Source organism: Larimichthys crocea, chromosome VI (assembly GCF_000972845.2).
Source record: "Larimichthys crocea isolate SSNF chromosome VI, L_crocea_2.0, whole genome shotgun sequence".
NCBI classification, from domain to species: Eukaryota; Metazoa; Chordata; class Actinopteri; family Sciaenidae; genus Larimichthys; species Larimichthys crocea.
This window is the reverse complement of record NC_040016.1, coordinates 9936789-9959918: the sequence shown is the minus strand read 5'-3', so window position 1 is coordinate 9959918 and position 23130 is coordinate 9936789. Positions and strand designations below refer to the sequence as shown.

Genomic DNA, 23130 nt, shown 5'->3' with positions numbered 1-23130 from the left:
AATTGCATGTAACTGTGGCTGTAACACGAGATCAATAAGGTACACAACTCAAATAGCATGCATATATTGAGATGATGTATGACTGGTCAGATGTGTTTGAATTCTTTACCCTACTTCATGTTGTGGTGGTGATGCGTCACTTTATAGTGAGTGGATAATGTCAAATATATTTACAACAAAATCTCAAGTGAATGCTGACATGAAAACCAGTGAGGTTTTATAAATACAGAGATACTGACAAAAAAGGTAAAACAATTACAGCCACAGTAATCAGACTGTAACCTGGACTATTCATCGATGCAGTCGGCGCGCCCCCTTGTGTTAAACAGGGTGGATCACAATAATTCAGCATCTCTCTGCAGGAATGTCAAGAAAGGCAAAAATATAAAAAGTTTTTTTTTTAATCAACCAGTTTTTAATTGACATTTTCACATAGTATCAAACAAAAGAAAAAAACAGAAAACTTCATAGACAAAAATCTGACCTGTGGTCATTACACCTTTTAAATCAATGCCATAGTTTTTGCATTTTGAACGAGGGGGTGCATTTATTAAACCACCAACCATAAACAGATGGAAACCTTCAGTATGAAGTAAGAAAGTAGCATGTCAGGAATATGTTGGCTATACAGACAATCAAAAAAAAAGGTGGAACTTCCATTACAAATCATCCCAACCCTTCCTATGAAATAAAACAAACAAAAAAAAAAAGCTGGCATTTTCCACGGTGAAAATGAAACTACTCACACTAAGTCAAACTACACAGTACATTCATTGACAAAAAAAACAAAAACAAAGCTCAGAAGAGATTAAGTGAACTGGAATGCTGGGTGTCAAAAATGTTCCAGGACCGCCGATGATGGACGTGACTCGAGCGATCACACTTCTACACACCCACTCAATGTATGAAAATGACCATAACAAGGGGGGAGGGACACTAAAATGCATGATTGTTTAAAAAAAACCAACACAAAAATGACCATGTTGGTCACGTTGAAGTCCATCATATGAAACGGAGACGCCTGTACAACCGTTCATCTTCAACTCCCTTTACACCTGACAGACCGCCCTCTATTTTCTGTCAGTGGACCTGGAGCGGCTGTGGGGAAGCAGAGAAACAAACCGTTAAAAGCAAGAAAGAGTTACTGACCAAAACATCACAACATTCTCGGAACAAGTTAGATCTGCTTTGACGGGAGTGTGTTTTTCTGCTGTACAGCGTCCTCTAGAGAAAACCCACAGATACAGCAGGTTCCATAGTTAAATAATATTTCACACTCACAAGACTGGAATGATTTGAAGATCAAAATATTCCCTTACCTTCTTGATCGTGAGAAGGACCTGGAAGGTTTGTGGTTCCTGTCCCGGGAGAGGGACCTCTCCCTCCTCCTGTCTCTGGAGAAAGACCTGCAAAAGGCGAATCATCCCGGTGAGTAAACATTTCTACAACGTTCTGCACTTTAACCCACACGTGCATGACTACTGGGGTTGGGTTGCAACAGCCGATGGACTAGATACCTGGATACCAACTGATCTCTGACATACTAGTGCAGAAAATGTTCAACATGTAAACAAGCTTCTCATTTATAGCCAGCACTGCACATTTCACCTCCGATCAATTCATTTCTTTGATTTTTATCAATCAACATAAACATATACATCTCATCTGATTTTACACCTTAACTAAAAACTACTTATAGTGTTTGAGCTATCCCCAACAACGGGTGATTATCTGGATATTTTATCACTTGCAAATATTGAAAGCTAAACCTAATTAGGTTTGATATTCGTAAGGCTTTCTTTAGATCCTAAATGCTATGTCGAAGAAAAACTAATGGTGTGGATTCACGTCTGCGGGGGTTGACGTACCTGCTTCGACTGCGGCTGAAGCTCCTCCTGCGTGGGGATCTGTGCAGGGAAAATACAAAAATGTTAACAAACGCAGACGCGCCGAGCCGCTGTAGAGCTCCCCATTAATCTAATCCTTTTCTTACATGGGCCTCCTTCAACACAGCCCTGTGTCTATCTGAGTAACTCATAAAAGACTCTGGTGTTTCAGAATCTATGGCTCACCGGCAATGGACCCAGTGCATAGAGATGGCAGGTGTTCACGAATCATCGCACCTGTCCCACAGTGCCATCGGCAACTTTGAATGAAGTCAGCGCTCAGTGGTGTGTGTTTGTAAGTGCTGTGTCTGAGCCGTTACAAAATCGAATATGATGGTCTATGGCTGCACTGTGGACTGGCCATAAGTGTAGAAATCCACTCAGAGGCCACCATCTGTATGAAACTGGTCCACTGCTTAAAACGGGGAGCACATAAGGAATTGGGAGCTAATAACAAAAACAATCTACTGGTCACTGGGAGTAAGTCTTGTCAAGTAACCAGGCTACGATCTGCTAAAACCAACCATACACCACCCAAAAAAAAAGAAAAAAAACCTTTTGATATCCAATGAGGGGTTGAGAAGAGTTCTGATTTGTGTGACTTCATAAATCTGCTCAGAACCCCAAGACATACCAGATGAATGTCTATAATGGAAATCTGGAAATGTGAAGCTCCAGACTGATTTTAAGTAATTTAAAAAAAGAACAACCTTTTGAAACCAGCTGTCTCTTCACTTTCAAAACTGTAATCAGCAGTGTACTGAATGAAGAAAACTTACTAGTATTTTTGGTTTTCAACAAGCTAGATATGACGAAAGGGAGGCAGACTGTCGGCCGGGTAGGTAGATTTGGCTGAATAGGACTGGCCAGATGCTGCAAGGTGATTAGGTGGCAGGCAGATGGGGGCTGGCTGTGGCTTTTTTCCTGCTTTAATTGGTTAGCCGAAGGCTGCTGTTGGTAGGTTGTAGACATTTGGGAACGTAATACGCTGATTGGTCGAGAATGTGAGGTGGGCCGCTGCCGTTTGGGTTAAGGTTGAAGGAGGAGGAGGTTGAGAACGGCATGCTGAGGAACCAATGGGTTGGTGCAACCTGACGACTGGCCATGCCTGGGTCATGTGACAGCACCAGCCAAGCTGATTGGGGCACGATGGTCACATGATGCTGAAAGAGGACTAGTTGATTGACTCAGAGGATGGTGAGAAGAGGCATGGTGGTGGCTCTGCAACGGGTTTCATTCTTATTAATATAGATGGAAAATAAAAAGCATCCTCAAACAAAAAGAACATTTGGCACTTTCACCCCCCAAAAGTTTAAACAGATTATACTTTTTCCGACATAGGAATTGCCCAATCCTATTTTGCCACTTTAACAGCAGTTAAAATGTAGATATGTTTTAGAGTGCACAAAGAAATGCACAGAAACTTTGGTGCCTTACGCAGAAATAAAATCCTGCAGGCCAGATTTGCACTGAAGATGCATTTTGCAATAGAAAGGCTTCACTACATCACCTAGAAAGAATAATGTCCTATTCCCATGTCGTATTTCATTATTTGGTTATGAATGTCTATCTCTTTGGCTCCCTATGTAAAATGAGCAATAATATCAATGAAGATGAAACTGCAAGCCTTAAAAACACTGCAACAATCACACATGTATAAAATCAGCAGAAAAGATAAAACACTAGAAATGCCTACACTGGAGAAACATAAGCAATAACCAGGAAATATACTGCGGGTAAGAGTGTGGAAGTCACAGATTTAAAGTACACGATAAATCATATTTTTGTCTCTCGCTGGTCACTGTTGAAGAACAACATGGGTCACCTGCGTCTGGCTGGCGGGCTCCGGCGCCTGTAGTCGTCTCGGTCTCGAGGACGCCTGCCCCACGAAGGGGGAGCGCCACGGGTGCGGCTGCGCTTCTCGCCATTGGACAGCTCTACTCGCACCCGGCAACCACACAACGTCCTGCAAAGCAACAACAAAAGAAACAGCATTAACCATTGTAGCTGCAGCGAGATGAATCGTCTTATTGTACAATAAATATATCCTCAATACTTTCAAGATTTGGTCGAGATTAGGGATGTAACGATGCATCATGACACGATTAAAAATCAATACAAATGCGTGCCGATTCGCACCGGCTGACAAAAAAAGGAGAAGTGGGATATTGTTTCTATATTGTTTATTAGAAATAGGTTAAGTTATCTTTAAAACAGTCAATGGTTGGTGATTCATTTGTTCAATGTCAAACGTCAAAGCGTCGGAGCACAGAACAAGGGAAGACATGGCGACTGTAGAAAATAGCTTTGAAATAGAGGATGCACAGAGCGGTTTTTAATCACCTCTGTGGCGGCATTTTGGATTCCCTATATACACAAATACAACCAGTGAGAAATGGACAGAAAAAACAAAAACAGCATGCAAATATTGCAAGAGATGCAACATGCAGCAGCATATTAGCCACCACCACAGCGAGAAGCAAAGTAACATTACGCCACCTCGTGAAAACTGCACCTTACACCAGTTAACGGCAGATTTGATTGTTTCTAAAGAAAGGAGATATTCTTCATGTGTTTTGTTGTTTAAGATGACCGTGTAAGTTGCACTTTTTATAAGAAAACACAAACAAAAAAATCGTGAACCGTATGGAGTCGTGAGTTGACTGTATCGTTACATCCCTGGTGGTTACTGCTTGCTGTACAATAAACACATGCTTGGTTGAGATACTTACCTTCCGTCGAGCTCGCGGACGGCATCAGTCGCATCTCTGGGGTCTTCAAACTCTACGAAGGCGAAGCCTGGAGGGTTTCTGGCCACCCAAACACTGCGGAGAGGACCGTAGTAGCCGAACGACCTCTCTAACTCTGTCTTGTTTCCATTGTTGCCCAAGTTTCCAACATAAACCTTGCAGTCAAGGGGACAGTCACGATGCATGGCTGAATCTGGGAGATAAATGGGGACAAAGAAAGAGGGAACATATTAATGCAGGGAAAGTAGATTAAGACAACCTAACATGTGGAGGGGAAATTATTTCCCCAACACAGCTTGCACAATAACCCTTAAATGTATATATCACTGTGTGTGTTTATATATAAAACATCTGACTTGTATCACATGAAAAACATACTTAATTATCCATTAAATCACATCTTTAATCCATTGTTTAAAATGCTGGCAAACCGGAGGAAGCTTGGCCTACTTTTTTTTGCCGGGCTCGAAGCCGCAGCGTTGCGCTAACTCAAATCATTTCACAAAAAAAAAATTGATTTCCATGATAGCTAAGTTGGTGTAAAATGCAATATTGTAATAGCCTGAACGACTGACCTTGCATAGTTGCCTGTATTCCGCCTTTAAAATGTGTCGTTTCACGTTTAAAACTCGAGTTTCACTCGACGCTAGGCGAAGCTAAGCGGCTATTTAACGGTAGCTTAAAATGGCTGTCGTCTTTCCGAGGCCCTGAGCGGGGGGGGAGCAGCAGAAATCAAACAATAGATTAAACCACAGTGGAGTCACGATGAAATCCACACAAACACGACATTCAAATAAAGGAAAAACAAGTTTACAGTACGATACATGATTGTGGATTTAGTTCAGACTCTACCGTGGTCGTCGCAGTTCGCAGCTTCGTCTCGTCCGGATGGTTTGCTCCTCTCGGTCGTCGATGGAAAATGGCGTGACGGAAAATACGTTTGTCAGTAAAGGGGCACTGCTGCTCCCCGGGGGGCGGGGTGACTGAGGCAGGAAGAGTCCTCCCGTGCCTATCACATGTCTCTGCCTCTTAACTTTGTGTTGCAACAATCTACTCTTATATGATTAACTCAAAATGCATTTTTTAAAAATTATTATTTAGACATTTTACTGACTAAAGCGTTTAACTGGTAAACATTAACGAACGTACACTTTGAGAAGGGCGCGTAAAGCTGCAATACCATCTTTGACCACACCATGAAAGTCAATGTGGTGGTGGCGCTGTTTCCACATTCACAGTCACACACCGATATATATATTATTATATATATATATATAATATAATATATAGCGGAGAGAGAGAGCGGAGCGAGAGAGAGAGAGAGAGAGAGAGCGAGAGAGAGGGAGAGAGAGAGGCCATAGCACACGAGCCATAGAGGGCCAGGTATCTACCAGAGTAGACCAGATCCAAGATGCAGGGACTGTGTAAAGCAGCCCCTGAGACAGTCCAGCACATAGTAGCCCGGGTGTACGACGCTAGGCTATCCAGCCTAAATGCAGAGGCACTAATCCAAGTGGCCTGGATCCGATAAGTATACGGAACATCTGCAAACCAGTATGGAATAGATAGTAGTAGTGACAACAAACAGGTCCTGGCTACCCAACCGACTAGTGGTGGTGGACAAAGGCAGAAGAGGGTAGTGGTGATAGATGTGGCGACTCCAGTGACGCCACATCCAGGAGAAGGAACATGAGAAACTGAGCAAGTATCAAGGGTGAAGAGAGCTGGACGGATGTGGAGGTCAAGGGTTGCTGGTCCCTGTGGTAGTGGGGGCACTTGGGGCAGTAACCCCCAAACTGGGAGAGTGGCTCCAGCAAATCCCGGGAACAACATCTGAAGCCTCAGTCCAGAGGAGTGCAGTCCTAGGAACATTGAAGATACTGCGCAGAACCCTCAAACTCCCAGGCCTCTGGTAGAGGACCCGAGCTTGAAACTAAAACAATAGCCATAGCAATACAAAATACAGAATTCAAATTAAGTGCAAGACTAAAAGGCCCAGTGTGTAGAATTTAGTTACATCTTGTGGTGTAATCCCTGTATTGCAATCTCCTCACACCACCCTCCTCTACCTAGTGTAAAGGAGAAACAACACTTGAAAGGCTCTGTCTAGAGTCAGTATGTAGTTTGTCTGTTCTGGGCTACTGTAGAAACATTTATGTTTCAACATGGAGGCCTCCATGAAAGAGGACCCGCTCCCACTGTAGATATAAAAAGATAATTTGTAAGTACAAAAAACAAAAAGATTCTGTTTTTTAGGTGCTTATACATGCTTGAAAACATAGTTTTTTGAATATTATATTCCATGTCTTCCTTATTCTGAAAATAAAGTACTATCATAATTTAAAACAGAAAAAAATACGGTTGGTGTTTGTTGGTGTGATTACATTTAAATATATGAACCCCGAGTTCAATATCATGAAAAAATATAGCCCAACCATTATTAGACATGTACTTGTACACATGTTCACTCAACCAATATGTTTGTAATTAAAGACAACTGTTTAGATATTACTTTAAAACACGGTTGTTTGGTTTTGTCACAGCGTATAACAATATATTTCTGGTGGGTTCTATAATGTTGAGAGACAAATCTGAGGAAATCATACAATAGGCCATCACATAAGATGTATTTGCACTTATTATTGGACTTTATGTTGCTATTCTACTTTATTATGCTGTTTACTTCTAATCTGAATATAGGTGTACACCTTGTTCCTCCTGTTTGCCTGAAATTTGACTATGCAGGTATGGAGAATAATAATGCCTGGTTTTGCATACCACCTCTGTATTTACTCTGAAGTAAAATGCATGAAAGAGCACCAATACATTAAAAAAGATAACTCTGTTAATACTATAATAGTAGTCAACCTATCAAACATATTCACTTTCTGAAATGTTAAGTCTTTTATGAACATCTTTACCCTGAAAACAGACTTCTGTGAGCATCTTTACCCTGAAAATAGAGCCTCAACATGAAAGGATGAAGATGATTGCATATGATGCATACTGATTATACTGATCACACTGATGCATACTGATTGAATTATACTGATGACTAAGACAGTTACCTCTTCAGGTTTTATGCAAATCCAAGACTATTATTCACCTCTCTGTTTTCACTACATCTTGCAGTTGTTGTGTGCAGAGTTGAGAGTGTGACAATTGAGTTTACTCAGAATGAAGGATGATCCGTGACTCATCTCATCACCGCCTTGATGTCACTTGCTGTCTAAATAACTGTAACTATCTCTTTTGGGTTTTATGTTTGCTTTTGTCAGGTTGCTGCACCTTTCAACACTGCAGCACAGTTTTAGAGGCAGGTGAACCTTGTGTAACTGCATTGCACAGCTTTGTTTGAGGTAGTTCACTTTAATTCAGCATGCAGCATGCATTACAGGTTTTTTTTATATAGATACACAACATTCTCTCCCTCCCTTCCTTCCAAGGTCTGCAATGCAGAGATGATTTTGAGGCTCAGTGAGGAGTAGAAGCAACCATGTGTGAATGTCACTGAAACATTGATTAATTTATGCATGAATGATATAACAATACACTATATAACAAACTCAAAGTGAAGCTGATGATGTGGGACAGAGTCAGACAGATTAGTGGCTCACATATTACTTCAATGTGCGTGCATACGCAGGAAGGATGTACGTACCTCCACAGCCACACTGTGTCGTGACAGGAGGCGTTTAATTTTCGCAATTTCAAAACCAGTCACAGGGAGCATGCGCGCACTGAGGTCTACGAGTGTAATGTTGCATTTGCTGCAGCTGGGATATGACTGATTCAACTCTGAACCAGCGTCCCAGTCCCTTTATTTATAGATAGATAGATACATAACATACAAACATACATTGAACATACATTAGAATTAACCTATAACATAGTATTCATACGTTAAAATTAACCTGAGATGGATCAAAGTATAGATTCAAAGATAGATCTTTAAATATGTACAGATAAATTAAACATCTGCAGAGAAATTAAACATTGCATAGGATTTTATTTTATTATTTAGATATATAACTGTGTTAAGAAGTTAACCCATGCTCAATACGAAAGCTATATCAAAAATAGAAAGTGACTGTAGAAAAGGGGATAAAGGACTGTGTACAATTAAATTAGGCTGTAAACAGAGGAATGAGTGAAAGTCACAGTCACGGCATAGCAGAGGTACACATACACATGTGTGTATAAGTGTGTAATTTCACAGCAGATAACAGCAGGGGTGCCGCCAGGAATTTTGGGCCCCATGACAAAAAAAATCAAATTGGGCCCCCCTCTGCGCAGCTGTTGTCACCACATCTCTAGCAACTAACTATCCCATCAAAAACTTTACATAACTCTAATTAAAGGCTTGCAACTGTTTTGCGTCTTGTAGTTCAATACTAGTACTAGAACAATATTTACTGCAGGTGATTTGTACATGCATGCAAGTCTGCATGAAGTTCACTATTTGATGCTGAAGATTAAAAGCCACCATAAAAATGTGCTAAAGGCCTTTTTAATTTATGTGCTGTTGAATGAGAATAAAAATTTGATCACAAAAAAAAAGGAAAATTCTCTTAACATTAATGAATGATTTAAAAAAAAAAGAAAGAAAAATGAACGAACTTATAAGAAGATATATTACATTTTCTATCATAATACATTAACATCATCCTCTCAAAACAATAAAAAACAGCAGATTTTTAAACTTAAATGCACATATGTCAACAATATTTTTTGTTGTCTCGGTTGTCCTACTGTCCGTGAACGCAGCTGTATATAAATCAAACGCCCCCTCAGCCTCAGTTAGTCACCGCCCACAAAGTTACTCAGCCAGGTGACAGCTGAGCCAGCGGGGAATCAACACGGCTGCACTCCACGCAACGTGACAGATATCGATATCTGACAGCGCCAAATCAAAGTGGAGCACACGCAGAGTTTCTCAGCTGTTGTATTTACTTTCGCTTTGTTACACATCGGTCATTTTTAAAGCCCGTCGTTAGAGTAGCTCCGGTTAGCAACGCGAGGATATTATTAACGTTAGCGTGTGACGTTACTGACCGGAGAAGGCTCAGCGGCTGTTTGTGTCCGTGAGCAGGTTAACACCGTCACACACCGACCGAGACACAGACAGGCAGGCAGGCAACATGTCAGACCCGGCCCTGGATGCGAAGCTGGAGGTGAAGCAGGCGAGCAAAGAGGTGAAGGAGAGCGAGAACGTGGCGGAGAAATACTCAGCCATGACCGTGAGCAAGAACAGCGAAATGAACATGGGAGAGCTGTCGTCCGCCTTCAGCGCCGTGCCCACACACAAACCAGTGAAGAAGGTGAGACCTCTGCAGTTTAGTTATGTTTAATATTAAAGCTACTGCACCTCATTTTATTATTATTATTATTCTATATTATTATTTACTTATATTATCTTATTGGTGAGCACGGGGTTAGTTGTGCAAAAGTGCATTACTGTGCACACTGTGCTACTACAGTACAGCCCTCTTCTTGCAGAGTGCACACATCTTATGTTCATTTGAACACATTTAAAAGCTTTTATCTGTTATTTAGTTTTATTTGCACACATAAAACCGCACAGATACAAATAATAATTCTGTAGTGTATGCTACACTTTCCTCTGCTGCTGTAACAAGTAAATTTCCCCGTGGTGGGATGAATAAAGTATATCTAATCTAATCTAATCTAATCTAATCTAAACATGTTAAGTCTTGCAGAGTGCATACATCTTATGTTAATTTGAACACCTTTAAAAGCTTTTATTTGTTGTTGTTTGTTGTATATTGTTTTTTTTGCACACATAAAACTGCACAGAATCCAAATAATAAAGAGAAATATGTACAAAGGGATCAAGACATTAATAATAATAACAATAATTTACATAACACAGAGTATATAGGCAAAACTGGTTTGACTCTGTGGCAAAATGAAGCCTGTATCTACACAACACTGCAGGCACATGCAGGTTAGAATAGTAATATGTGTGTTATTAAATATTAGAAAAAGTAAAGAAAGTGAGTTTTTCTTTAATTAACACATGTGAAGTTATAAGCAGACACACTTTGAGCAGGTTGCGTGTGCTCAGAAGTATTTTAAAGTAAAAGGAGGTCAGCAGTGAAAAGTTGCATATTACCATCGCCTACTTGTGCAGAGTTACTGAAGTCTGTGTGCTTTTTTTTGTAGTTATTGCACAAAAACAAAAACAGAAAGTCAGCCTGACCTATGTGCATTTGTTGATTTCTTAACTCAAGGAAGGAAAGGTCAGATAACTTTTACAAAAGGATGTTTACCGACACAGTCAAGGAACAAGGAAGAAGACCTGCACCTTAATTCTTGTAATTTTACAGTGGAATGTACTTGTACACCTGAATACCAGAGTATGACAAAGTGCTCTTCTTTTTTTTTACTACACCTCTCCAAAAAAGTTTCAACAAAAACAGAATATTATGACCTTTACTGTATGAATGAAGGTTTTATTGCAGTCTCTTGTATTAGACTGCTTTAATTTTAGCCAGGTGTAGGCATATATATATAAACTGTCAACTGAAGTGTGAGCAGGAATCTGTCTAATGCAAAGTCTGCAGTTTGTTTCACATCCTCATTCTCTTTTTGGGAGGGACAGCAGTCTTTAGCTTGCAGTTTTTTGCACCTCAAATACACAACTTCTCCCAGAACAGTGTTGCAATCACAAATGCTTTGGTATTCTCTTGGTTTATTTCTTTTGTTTGCTTTGGACACAAGAACATTATTGGCACCCTCACCCTGTGGTGGCGCACCCTTTGGAAGAATAACTGATATCACTCCCTTCCTGTAACCATCAGTGAGTTTGTTACACCTCTGTACTGTTATTTTGGGCCACTCTTCTTTTGCCAACTGCTCCGGGTCTTTCAGATTTAGTGGATTCCTTTTCCCCCAAATGCTGTTTTGAGATGTTTTCACATGTGCTCTATGGGATTTAGATCTGGACTCATTGCTGGGCACTCTCCAGCACTTTCTTGTAAACCATTTTTGGGTATTTTTTTAAAGTATGCTTTGGGTATTTTCTCCTGCTGGAACACTCATGATGACCCCTGACAGAGACCCAGCTTTCTCACAGTGCGCCCCAAAATTCTTTGGTAGCCTTCAGATTTTATAATGCCACGCACATAGTAGTTAAGACATCCAGTGCCTGAAGCAGCAAAGCACCCCCAAGACATCAGTAAACCTCCACCGTGTTTGACAGTAGAGGCTGTGTTTGTTTCTTTGAAGGCAGCAGACTCTGCTGCTGACACAGAGACATAAAAAAAAAGCTAGATTGGAGTTTACTGAAGCGTACCCGAGGAAGGCAAAACCCTTCTGGGAGATTGTCCTGTGGACAGATGAGACTATAATAAAGCTTTTTGGTGAAGTACATTTCAGAAAACAAAGTGAGGCCTTCACAGTGCCAAATAATAAAGTTATGGTAACATCCTAGAAAGATTGGAATATTTAACTATTTAAATGTGAATTCATTTATCAGTTTTGTTTGTAAGGAAAGAAGAAATACTGACACAGTGATGACCTCAAAGTTAGATCCTGTTTGACTGTTTGCTGTGTCCATGTGGTTTATGCCCTCGGTGTTTCAGGGTCAAAGCTCGGTGGAAGACTGACACAGAAATGATTAGCTTATGTTACAGACATTTAGTTTAATGATTCTGTCCTGTAGTAACATTTAAGTATTGATGGTCAAGTAAAGTCGCAAGCTTACGAGGATCATGCAAGAAAATGAGGTTGAGAGGTCATGGTTAAATGTGGGCTTTGTGTTGGTGTTGGTGTTGTAAGACAGCAATTTTAGCTACTTTTGTCAGTAATGCTCCTTTATTAATACTATTTCTCCCAGTTATCAGTCAGGCTTTGGGACCCTGCAGTCGACCCCAGCCTGTCCTGTCCAGGGGGAAAATATGTGGTGTCTTGTCACCTTAATCTCAAGAAAACAGCTTCACATTGTTCTTTGTTGCCGTGTTATGTTCACTGGTATGTGTAGGGTTTTCAGTCCGGGGTTTAAACCTCGAAACTAGAGACCGACCGCATCAGAGCGAAGAACCTGACTCTCATTCAAAGACAAAGACAACAACCCTGAGTGATATTAATGACATGAATTGCATCTCACATGCACTGCAGATTGATTAACGTATAATCCAGTCTGACTGTGTCTATTTCAGAGGTAAAAGAGAGGCTGGTAAAGAAAATGAAAACAAAAGCATTCCAGAAACTGCTGAGGTGTAGAGATCTGCTTCAAGACTTCTCCATACCTGAGACGATAACGTTACTGCACATAAAGGCTTTTTTTCTTTTTCTCACCATCTCATGTTGCGTCCAAACCCCGGTCAACAAGAAAATTCTGGTTACTGCTGTGATTAAAAAAGTTAGCTGACCAGGCAGATGGCTCGGCACACACAAACAAAAACAGCAATTACTTTCTCTTGCAGACTCGATTTACCTGAGTAACAGAAAAATAAAGAGTAAGCAGGAGATTAAACTACAGTCACTCTCTGTCACAGGTAATTGATATTTGCAATACCCAGTGAAAAAGAAATCCAATACTGTAAATGAGCTTTTGTCTCTGGCAGCTTCGTTTCGAAACATCTGTGTTGATTTGATGGTGTAATGTGTGTTGGTCTCCAGCCAGAAATCTATTTTTGTGAATGCAACAAAATAAGCCTGATAGTTTGCGTGGGATTATCTTGTTTCCAAAACATTTTTTTAAGCAAATATTTTTCTTTCTACTCAATCCAAATCTGGTCAAGGCTCCAAAATAAAAACAGCACAACTCCCATTTCTACTCAGAGAAGGAATTATTGTCTGAGCCAACAGCTGAACCATAATATGAGCTTTCAGATCTCTCGCAACTTTGTTTTACGGCTACATTTGTATTTGGAACTGCCTATGAAAGCATTAAATGTACAGTATGTAACACGACCTTTTCTTTTTTTACAACAGCAAATCCAGTTTGTGGAGGACAAGCAGGAGTTCAGCAGGTTCCCCACGAAGACAGGCCGCCGCTCCCTGTCCCGCTCCATCTCTCAGTCATCTACAGACAGCTACAGCTCCGGTAAGAAAGACAGAGTGTACTGTATAAATATATTATATCTTTGCATAAATATATGAATTTCTATATATGTTAACTGGGAGTGTGTGGCAAGGGAGGCAAAGTCTTCACTGAAGACTGTTGGACGCCTGTTTTGAATGTGCGTTCAGTCTTCCTGCATCTGTTCACTCCTCTGTGGCTTCAGTTTGTCGAGTTCTTTGGAAACTTTGTTTGTTTTTTTCCACAGCTGCATCCTACACGGATAGCTCTGACGACGAGACCTCACCACGGGACAAAACTCAGGTCAACTCCAAGGGCAGCACCGACTTCTGTGTCAAGAACATCAAACAGGCTGAATTTGGCAGACGTGAGATTGAGATTGCAGAACAAGGTAAGACACAGTAAAGTCACTATTTTACTGTCTAATGGATCTAAAAGACATCCGTCCTGATGTTTTGTATCCAAACTGAGCATTATTCAGATTTTATACAATATAAACATGTTCATGTTCTCTTGTTTTCAGATATGTCTGCACTGATCTCGCTCAGGAAGAGAGCACAGAGTGAGAAACCATTGGCAGGTGCCAAAATTGTGGGCTGCACTCACATCACTGCCCAGACTGCAGTAAGCTTTCTCTCTGTGACGTTGAGCTGCAACCTCTTAATCGGGATAGGATTTTAGGTCAAGTTTAGTCACAGCTTCTGCACTACTTACTGTGTAGAAAACTTTATAACTTTATAGCAACTCTCATATTAGAGTGCTAAATGTTTAAAGTGCTGTGTTGGCTGCATTTCAAGGACTCCTCAGCTATCAACAGCCAGCTGATCAAACAGTGAATAGCTCTGTGTCGTTTAACCATTTTCCCACCTGTGTGCTGTCAGGTGCTGATCGAGACTCTGGTGGCTCTCGGGGCTCAGTGCCGCTGGACTGCATGTAACATATACTCTACACAGAACGAGGTGGCTGCTGCTCTGTCAGAGACCGGTAAGCACCGGGGAAGGCGAGGAACATTTAGGTTTGGAGGTTGAATACAGGATGTGGGCACTGTAGAGTGGAAATCAGACATGCTTTCACATGAGCAGAGGCGTGCCTTGCCATGTGAGCACCCCGTGTCTGTTAAAACCAGAGCTATGGTTTGTAAATGTTTAATAAACTCTTGAAAAAAATCAGCTCTCAGCAGAGCTAATGGGAGCAGATTTGCCATTTAGCGAGAGAACAGCAGTGCTTAAGCCTTTTATCTGTGGTTGCTATGTGATGGTTTAAGTATGTACTAAATTTCCACAGTAGACCTTTTAATGATGTGACAAGCTGAGGGGGTCACAGCAGATTTAAGAGTTGTGCAGTGAAGATCATGCTTTTTTTTCTACTGTTTAGTAAGTTATTGCTTTGTGTACATGCTGCAAAAAAACATACATTTATATCAGACTAAGAGCAGTTCTCCAACTTGCTCTTACACCCAGTAATGATGTTCACAAACGTAATGTAGATTATTATAAATATAGGAATAAGAAATCATCTGTTATGTTTTAGGTGTGGCTGTGTTCGCCTGGAAAGGGGAATCAGAGGATGATTTCTGGTGGTGTATCGACCGCTGTGTCAACACAGAGGGTTGGCAGCCTAACATGGTATGTGCAAAGGTGTTTGTGTAGCAGTAGTCTGTCATATGTGAATAATAAAGACAAACAAACAAGTTTATACATAAATATTTGTCTCACAATCAATGTATTTAGCTGTGTGCCCTGTGTCATTTTGTGTTAGTATTGTTTCTTTAGTAATATTTATGTTCATATGTGTTAGATCCTTGATGACGGCGGAGACTTGACACACTGGATGTACAAGAAATACCCCAATGTATTCAAGAAGATCAGAGGCATTGTAGAGGAGAGTGTCACTGGGGTTCACAGGTAATATATCGCCTTATAGAGAAACACCGAACTATAAAATATTCAGTAACACTCCCACAGCAACATGCACCAGCATGAAGTGAAGTGGCCTCTACCTTCCTCTTCCCTCTTGTTTAGGTTGTATCAGCTGTCTAAGGCTGGAAAACTGTGTGTGCCTGCCATGAACGTCAATGACTCTGTGACAAAGCAGAAGTTTGACAATCTGTACTGCTGCAGAGAGTCAATCCTGGACGGGTGAGTGAGCTCAGGTTTGAAGTGTTGCACAATAAGTCTGCACAATAACAAAGTGGAACTCGTGTTGAAACACGGCACAGTTAGTTTATTGGGCAGCTTTGCAGGAACTATTGAGGTTTGAAATGAAACATAACATCCAATGGAGGATTTTATTGTACTCCTGAGGCGTTCAACAGCTGCCACATGCCTAACATCTTAAGAATTTTGTCTATTGTGACACTAGTGTGACGTAAAGGTCAGGGAACATTGCTGCCATCACAGGACACCCGGTCTGTAGAGATCAAATTCACATATCAATTTTAAAAAGCTGTTGTCCTTGTAATACCTCTCTACTGTGCACACTGCCAGAGAGACATAACTGTTGCATTTATTACCCTACTGTTAATTATCACCACAGCCGCATACAAGTAGTCTATTACTCTTTAACAACATGTGCATATACTTCATTGCTGTTCCTTCTGACTGATTATCTGATACTAAGGTCTTTGGAGCAGATGTGGCTTCATGGCACTAAATGTTTTATTGCACTGGGATGTTTAAGGACACTAATGAACTGTTTTGTAAAGAGCGGAGCATTATTATTAATAGTAGTAGTTTACAGACTTACATTAGTCGCAGTATCCATCAGTCAGTCTTTGTTAGTAACTGTTGTCATGTTACAGCTTTCTTGCTGGTTCTTGATTGCTCCTGCCAGTATGACAGTATAGCCGGACAGCTCCAAAACATGCAGAAATTATTCGCCTGCTGTTCTCCACATTTCCTTCAACATAGACCCCTTTTCTGTCTGACCTGTCTGTACACACAAAATTATACACATGACTTGACACAGCTGTTGAGGACAGGTCAGTAAATGTTACAAATTCGTCCAAACAGTGCTAAAGCACATTGTATATCAGATATAAAGATATAAAGATGGCAGACTTTGGAGTCAATCAGATACAGATTGGCAGTTTTTCACATCTACAAAATGTGTCTCAATCCTCTCCAGCTTGAAGAGAACCACAGATGTCATGTTCGGAGGCAAACAGGTGGTCGTATGTGGGTACGGTGAGGTGAGATGCTTCTTTTAACGTTAACGTTCCACAATAATCTTCATCATATAGCTGTGAAAACATTCATCATGATACACTGCAACACCAAAAGCGTGGGCTAATAACACAGATAGCTGTGTAACTCCGCTGGTCATGCAGTATGTGATTTTGTCTTTGCAGGTCGGAAAAGGTTGCTGTGCTGCTCTGAAAGCTCTGGGAAGCATTGTTTATGTCACAGAGATTGATCCCATCTGTGGGCTGCAGGCCTGGTAAGGAAAACAAAAACTGGGACGATCTCCAGGCCGCATGTTCAATGTCAAAAATGTATGAACAGAACAGACAGCAGTAAGGACAAGGTTAATAATTTAACAAACATGTTGTGAGAGGACTAATGTGTAGCTTAAACACAAGCGCACTACATTAACCCAACAGTGCAGTGTGCCCTTTAGCTGAATTTAGCTGCTTGTCAATAAATAATTGATACTTTCCAGTTTGTCGCTGAGGCCGAATGCTAAACCTCCTTTTCTCTTGTGTGTCACAAACAGTATGGACGGATTCAGGGTGGTCAAGTTGAATGAGATCATTCGCCAGGTCGATGTCATAATCACGTGCACTGGTAACCCACGCTGTTTGACATGCTCAAATGTGTGATTACATTTTTACGGCCTTGTAATCTGTGACTGTGACTGAAGGTGAATCATTGTCTTCCTGTAGGGAATAAGAATGTGGTGACCAGAGACCAGCTGGACCGGATGAAAAATGGCTCTATTGTCTGCAACATGGGCCACTCCAACACTGAGATCGATGTGGTAAGCTAGAGATTCCAATAGACAAAGTTAAATATGTCCTACAGACTGACTTCAGCTTTAGGTCACTGATATTCTCATCTCTCATAGGCAAGTCTTCGGACCCCTGAGCTAACCTGGGAGAGAGTGCGTTCTCAGGTGGATCACGTGATTTGGCCTGATGGGAAGAGGGTTATCCTTCTAGCTGAGGTAACTGGCTACATCTGTATGCCTTGTAACCACATATAATGAATACAGAGCATGTGATGAATGTGATTTCAAGTCCTAGTCCAAGTCCTAGTTTACTTGACATGCACAAAAACAACAACAAACGTAGCAAATAACGCAAAACACACACCAGAACTACTATTTATGCAAAATACAACAGCCCTGCCACAACTTCTCATAATTTTTATAACAATAATTGCCTTTACTTCCTTTTATTTATTAGATGGTGCTTATTAAAAGTAGTCCATTCATAGAAACCCCACCCATAACACCTCACTACACACTGATGGAGTTTAGCAAACAAGAATTATTTTTTGTCTTGTGAAGAACACAGTGACATGTTCATATACAAGGTGTCATTATGTTGGAACAGTGATTGTTTAACATGTTTCTTGATGCTTATGTTTTTAATAACGTGTTGTTTTCTCTTCCACAGGGACGTCTCCTTAACCTCAGCTGCTCCACTGTCCCTACCTTCGTCTTGTCCATCACAGCCACCACTCAGGTGACATGCTGATAATACCGAAACAGTGTGCAATACGCAATACAGCAGCTAGAGACACACAGTAGTAGTTATTACTTCTCAAAGATAGCTGAGTGAGCTGGCAGATGAGCTCATGATCGGATCTGTAATAAAACACAGGAGACAAACAATCTAACAGATTCCTGCTGGTGGAAGACTTTTCATAGTATGCAGGACACTTCGACTTCATAAATCTGCTGTTATTGCTCTGTAATCAGAATTTTATAGTTCGGTTTATTGCTTACCTTCATAATGTGCTTCCTGTTTCAACCGTATTAATAATCTGTGTTTTTGTGTTCAGGCCCTGGCGCTCATAGAGTTGTACAATGCTCCCGAGGGACGTTACAAGCAAGATGTTTACTTGCTTCCCAAGAAGATGGGTGAGGATCTATAGATGCTTGACTTTGACCTGTAGTAGTTAAGTGTTCAAAGATTGCTCATCTCAAGTTAGACACTGAGCGTACTCATGCCGTCAGGTGATGTAATTCACTCTGACCTCTCAGTACAGTTCTACCCAGCAGACATAAGTTAGATTCTTGTGTTGTGCGTGTGCATATTTCAGTATCTCTGTCTCATTAAATCATATCTGTATATTTCAGATGAATATGTGGCCAGTCTGCATCTGGCCACGTTTGATGCCCACCTCACAGAGCTTACTGATGAGCAGGCAAAATACCTGGGCCTGAACAAGAACGGGCCTTTCAAACCAAACTACTACAGGTACAGCTCTGCAAAGTTTGACTACAGAATACAGCAGTGAAACCATGGAACAAAAAGCTAATTATTAACATATGGTTTAGTTTTTGATTAAATAATTGTTTAGTCTATGAAATTAGATTCAGATTTCTTGTTTTGTCTCACCAACAGTCATCCGTTTACAAAGATTTGGTACAAATAGTCATGTTTGAGTAGCTGTAATTACCCGTTGTTTGATATTTTGTACTTTTTGTACTTGATAACTGGCTGTAACATTTCCTAACATACTTGTTCTTGATATACACAGGTATTAGTCTGCAGGGGAACCACACCTCAGCACAAGAAAACGTTGATGGTACCCAACATCATCCATCCCTAAGACGAAAGAAAGATTTATGTATATTGTATTTTATACTCTTAACAGGATGCACAGCTTATATTTACTTGTATTATACTGGCCACAGCAAGTTTCTCTCCTCTTGCTGCTTCTTGCAGAAATGCAAATGTCACTCAGTTGGCTCCATATCTGCTGGTTAGTGAGATTTTTCTGGTTCCATCTGTTTCCATACCCACTGGCTCCCTGCTCATTTTAGAGTGCTGGTAGATATTGAATCATATATCAATACAATTGTGCCAAATGACTGTGACTGAGAAGGGTTGCAGTTGTTGCGAAATGTAAATGGCTAGTTGCGAAAACCTGCACTAAGTAAGTAGTCTGAGATGAGCATTGTTCATCCATGTGAGGCTGAAGGGTCACTTCAAATTCCAACCCACAAAACTACTACGAAGCTACTTTTAGCTCCTTGTTTTGGTTCTCTCATCGACCTCCTGTATAAGAGCCATTGTCAGAGAAAAAGAAAGTCGCCCTCCAACTTTTTCCTCAGGACTAGGTGGACAAAAATATCGGACTATCAGGTGACCAGAAACGTGACTACAATCAGACGTCACTTTGTGTCTGCTGGATGTTTTATAGTAGGCAAATGTTTGCTTACAAATGAGCCATAACAACTTGATAATCTGGTTGTAAATCAGGGCTGTGTTTCTGTGCGTTTGTTTCTGCTCTCCACCGGTCAGAAATCGTCGCTTGATGCAGCTTTAAAGTTTTCTTTCTGCTTTGACGCGAAAGCACTCACTCACTTCATACATTCCATCCACACGATGCAGAGGAAATGTTCTCCATACGTATCATCCACTTTTTTACTGCTAGCCTTCAGCAGATCTCGGCAATGGAGGAACTTTTTGACTATAGCAAACATGAGAAGGGAGCTTTGTGTTTATTTTCTTGGAAGGACGTGTCCTTTTTATGAGGTTTTGGTGTCTGGTAAGAATGGTATCTGCACCTCAGGGCATTCAAATATCTCAGTTGTGAATATATTTTTTACCAGATCAGCTCTGTCTTTCACCGTAGAATCCGTAGTCTCAGTGTCATTCTCATGAAATTATCTACAGTAGAACTGTAAAATAGCTTTAGAGATTTTGATACTTTGTGATCAAAATCATCTGCAAGTCATCTGCAGCCGTGTATATTCTAAACAGTGTTGCATACAATGTGTTCGTGCTGTATATGAAACAGCCTCTGATCTCATAACACTTATTGCTGAACATTGAGTGAAATTTATTGTTAGATTTGTCACAGGACTCTTGACTCCTGTGTGAACTAGATGATGTCTGTTTTTCTATTGACGATTTTAACAACAGAAACTTAAACTTAATATCCAAATGCTCTGGGCCTGAACACGAATACGCTTTTTTTTTTTTGTCAGCACATTAGACGGATGTGTTAGCTTCACCTTATCCTGTGGTATTACACCATTATTATAGCTATTGTAAAAACACAGGTTTTAATTGTTTAGAAGGCTTAAGCACTGTTTTGTGGGGCTTGTTAAACGCACAGACTTATGACACCTTAACTCCTCTATATTCACTTTTTAAATTTGTGGCAGCGTTGGGTTGTGTTCTTCTCCTTTTAGTTTAAATTATGTATATATAGTGCAGGGAGTAGTTGTGTCTTGCTGAATTTAAATCTCTTCAACATGTCATCATGCTGTATTTCACCCTGGCGATCTATAAGCTGATTTTACTCCAAACAGTTGACAGTATTACTGTCCCTGCCGACAGTTCTTCATCTTGTTAGGTGCCGCACGTGTATTTACTGTGGCATCATTCCTCACAAACCTTCAATTTAATCTGCAGAATAATCAGCTGTTTCTTTCAGTTTGTCACTTAAAGGTCCAGTGTGTAGGATTTAGTGGCATCTAGCGTTGAAGATGCCGACTGCAGTCAACTGAATACTACTCGCCTCTCACGCTCTTTTCTAAGTGTGTAGGGGAAACGACGGGTGGCCACAAAACTCACGAAAGGCCCTTTCTAGTAATAATAATAATAATAATAATAATAACAATAATAATAATAATAATACATTTTATTTCATAGGCGCCTTTCTGTCACCCAAGGACACCTTACAATAAATAAAAGTAGACAGCAGATAACAAAAACAAACAAAAAGAACCATAAAAGTATATTACAAATTACATGAATACACCATTAAAAACTCTAGAGCTAGTGTTTGTTGTGTCCATTCTGGTACTCTTTCTAAAGTAACAAAAACACAATTAATCTTATTTTCAGGTGATTATACACTAATGAAAACATAATTATTGATATTACATTCATATCTGCCAATGTATCCCCTTACATCTTACACACTGGACCTTTTAATCCTGCTGTTTAATTGTATAGTATCCGACGTTATGCTACGATGAAGTGCTTTCATCTTCGCACTAGCAGCTCTACGGACATCAGAGCCAAGGACATTCAGCGAGGACATCGTTGTCGGCGAAGATGAGCACTGTAACCATGGTTACTGGTCAGTTGACAGTGCCTTGTGACTCACAGTATTCATATTCACACGTTTCTCAGTATTGTAACGCCCAACATGGTTGCTATTCTGCAAAATGAGCTATGCAGCGAAATGTTCTCTCTTCTGTCAAAAGTATTTGACCTCTGCTGTGGTGGAGAGTTGTTAAATCAGTTTTTCACATCATTAATATTATGCATTACTGTAAGATGACTAAGAATTTTAGACACAGGCAACATTTTACATCCTGTACTTGCCGTATGAACTTTTTACATTGGTTTTAGTGTATGTACAGTGTTTCATCCCAGTTTTAATTCTTGTACCAATCAAATGTCTAAATTATGTACTGTGGTCTTTTCATAATAGCACTTGAAAATGCCTTTTATAACAAATTTCTGTTGTTTCAACTAATAATAAGTAATTTTACCCTCGTTATAACTCTATTATAGAGACAAATGAATGTTGTATTACCGGAGCAGACAGCTTGACTCTTGTCAAATTGCAATAAAAGAAGCATACCACTGTGATTTGACAGTTGTACACTCTTGCTGGTTTAAAGTTTTTGATGTGAAGACAAAATTCTTTAAGTTCTATTTTAGTTATAAAGTAGGCCTCTATTTTCAGCACTGTATCTGTAGTTTAGTTTGAAGATTTCAGCAGTACACACCTTATTAAATTTCTGCACTGTTCCCTTTAATAAAACTGCTGTTTGAATTTGAAAAAAAATGGCTCATGCATCATTTTATGAGGTAAGATAAGACAGACCCCACTGATCCCACTCAACAGATCGTACACTGAAGAAATGACTTAGAAATGAGAAATGTATAGAAGAAAATCATGAAGTCATGCTGGTGTTTAAGAGTCTGACAGCTATTTGAATGAAGGATCTGTCCGGTCTCATGCAGGAGGTGAGAGGAGTTATTCAAAGTCACACCTCCATGAGAAACCAAACAAAAAATTATTGCTGTGGTGTATATTACATATCAAACATATAACAGATATATATAACATATCGACACTTGTGTGTATACTATTTTGTAATAATAATGAGATTATTTACTAAAAACTAATTTCTTTTGTCTTTGAGGATTACTCCTGCTCGAATATTTTGAGAGGACTAGAAGTCCATGTCTCTAGAGCTGGATGAGATCAGGTCGTGGAGAGATTTCCACAAATTTTGCACAGTC

The 23130-nt window shown here is 40.2% G+C and overlaps 2 protein-coding genes across 3 annotated transcripts; one reads left to right on the top strand and one right to left on the bottom strand.

The window, feature by feature from the left end:
- Positions 1-392: 392 nt before the first annotated feature.
- Positions 393-5624, bottom strand: srsf3b (serine and arginine rich splicing factor 3b). 2 transcript variants are annotated; one of them, XM_019269556.2, is made up of 7 exons: positions 5489-5624; positions 5212-5343; positions 4619-4829; positions 3712-3852; positions 1869-1907; positions 1320-1406; positions 393-1098 (listed from the first exon to the last, which is right to left on the bottom strand). In XM_019269556.2, exons 2-7 carry the CDS (start codon positions 5216-5218, stop codon positions 1071-1073), a joined length of 513 nt encoding a protein of 170 aa, XP_019125101.1. In that variant the 5' UTR covers positions 5219-5343; positions 5489-5624; the 3' UTR covers positions 393-1070. The 2 variants fall into 2 exon arrangements, with proteins under 2 accessions (XP_019125101.1, XP_019125102.1); XM_019269557.2 differs by lacking the exon at positions 5212-5343 and having other exon boundaries at positions 5489-5621.
- Positions 5625-9424: 3800 nt separating this feature from the next.
- On the top strand, positions 9425-22661 carry LOC104939260 (S-adenosylhomocysteine hydrolase-like protein 1). The gene is made up of 17 exons (XM_010755772.3): positions 9425-9957; positions 13598-13709; positions 13933-14076; positions 14209-14309; positions 14567-14669; positions 15216-15310; positions 15483-15589; positions 15707-15823; positions 16812-16875; positions 17035-17123; positions 17400-17470; positions 17569-17663; positions 17751-17849; positions 18304-18372; positions 18692-18770; positions 18990-19110; positions 19394-22661. Exons 1-17 carry the CDS (start codon positions 9778-9780, stop codon positions 19398-19400), a joined length of 1653 nt encoding a protein of 550 aa, XP_010754074.1. The 5' UTR covers positions 9425-9777; the 3' UTR covers positions 19401-22661.
- The last annotated feature ends 469 nt before the right edge of the window (positions 22662-23130 follow it).

Excerpts from the sequence above, each read along its gene's own strand:
- LOC104939260 (XM_010755772.3), top strand. The coding sequence starts at position 9,778 with ATGTCAGACCCGGCCCTGGATGCGAAGCTGGAGGTGAAGCAGGCGAGC. Across the intron at positions 15,311-15,482 it reads AGGGTTGGCAGCCTAACATG|ATCCTTGATGACGGCGGAGA; the intron begins GTATGTGCAAAG and ends CATATGTGTTAG. Across the intron at positions 15,824-16,811 it reads AGAGAGTCAATCCTGGACGG|CTTGAAGAGAACCACAGATG; the intron begins GTGAGTGAGCTC and ends AATCCTCTCCAG.
- srsf3b (XM_019269556.2), bottom strand. Across the intron at positions 3,853-4,618 it reads GTCCGCGAGCTCGACGGAAG|GACGTTGTGTGGTTGCCGGG; the intron begins GTAAGTATCTCA and ends GTTGCTTTGCAG. Across the intron at positions 1,407-1,868 it reads TTCAGCCGCAGTCGAAGCAG|GTCTTTCTCCAGAGACAGGA; the intron begins GTACGTCAACCC and ends CGCCTTTTGCAG.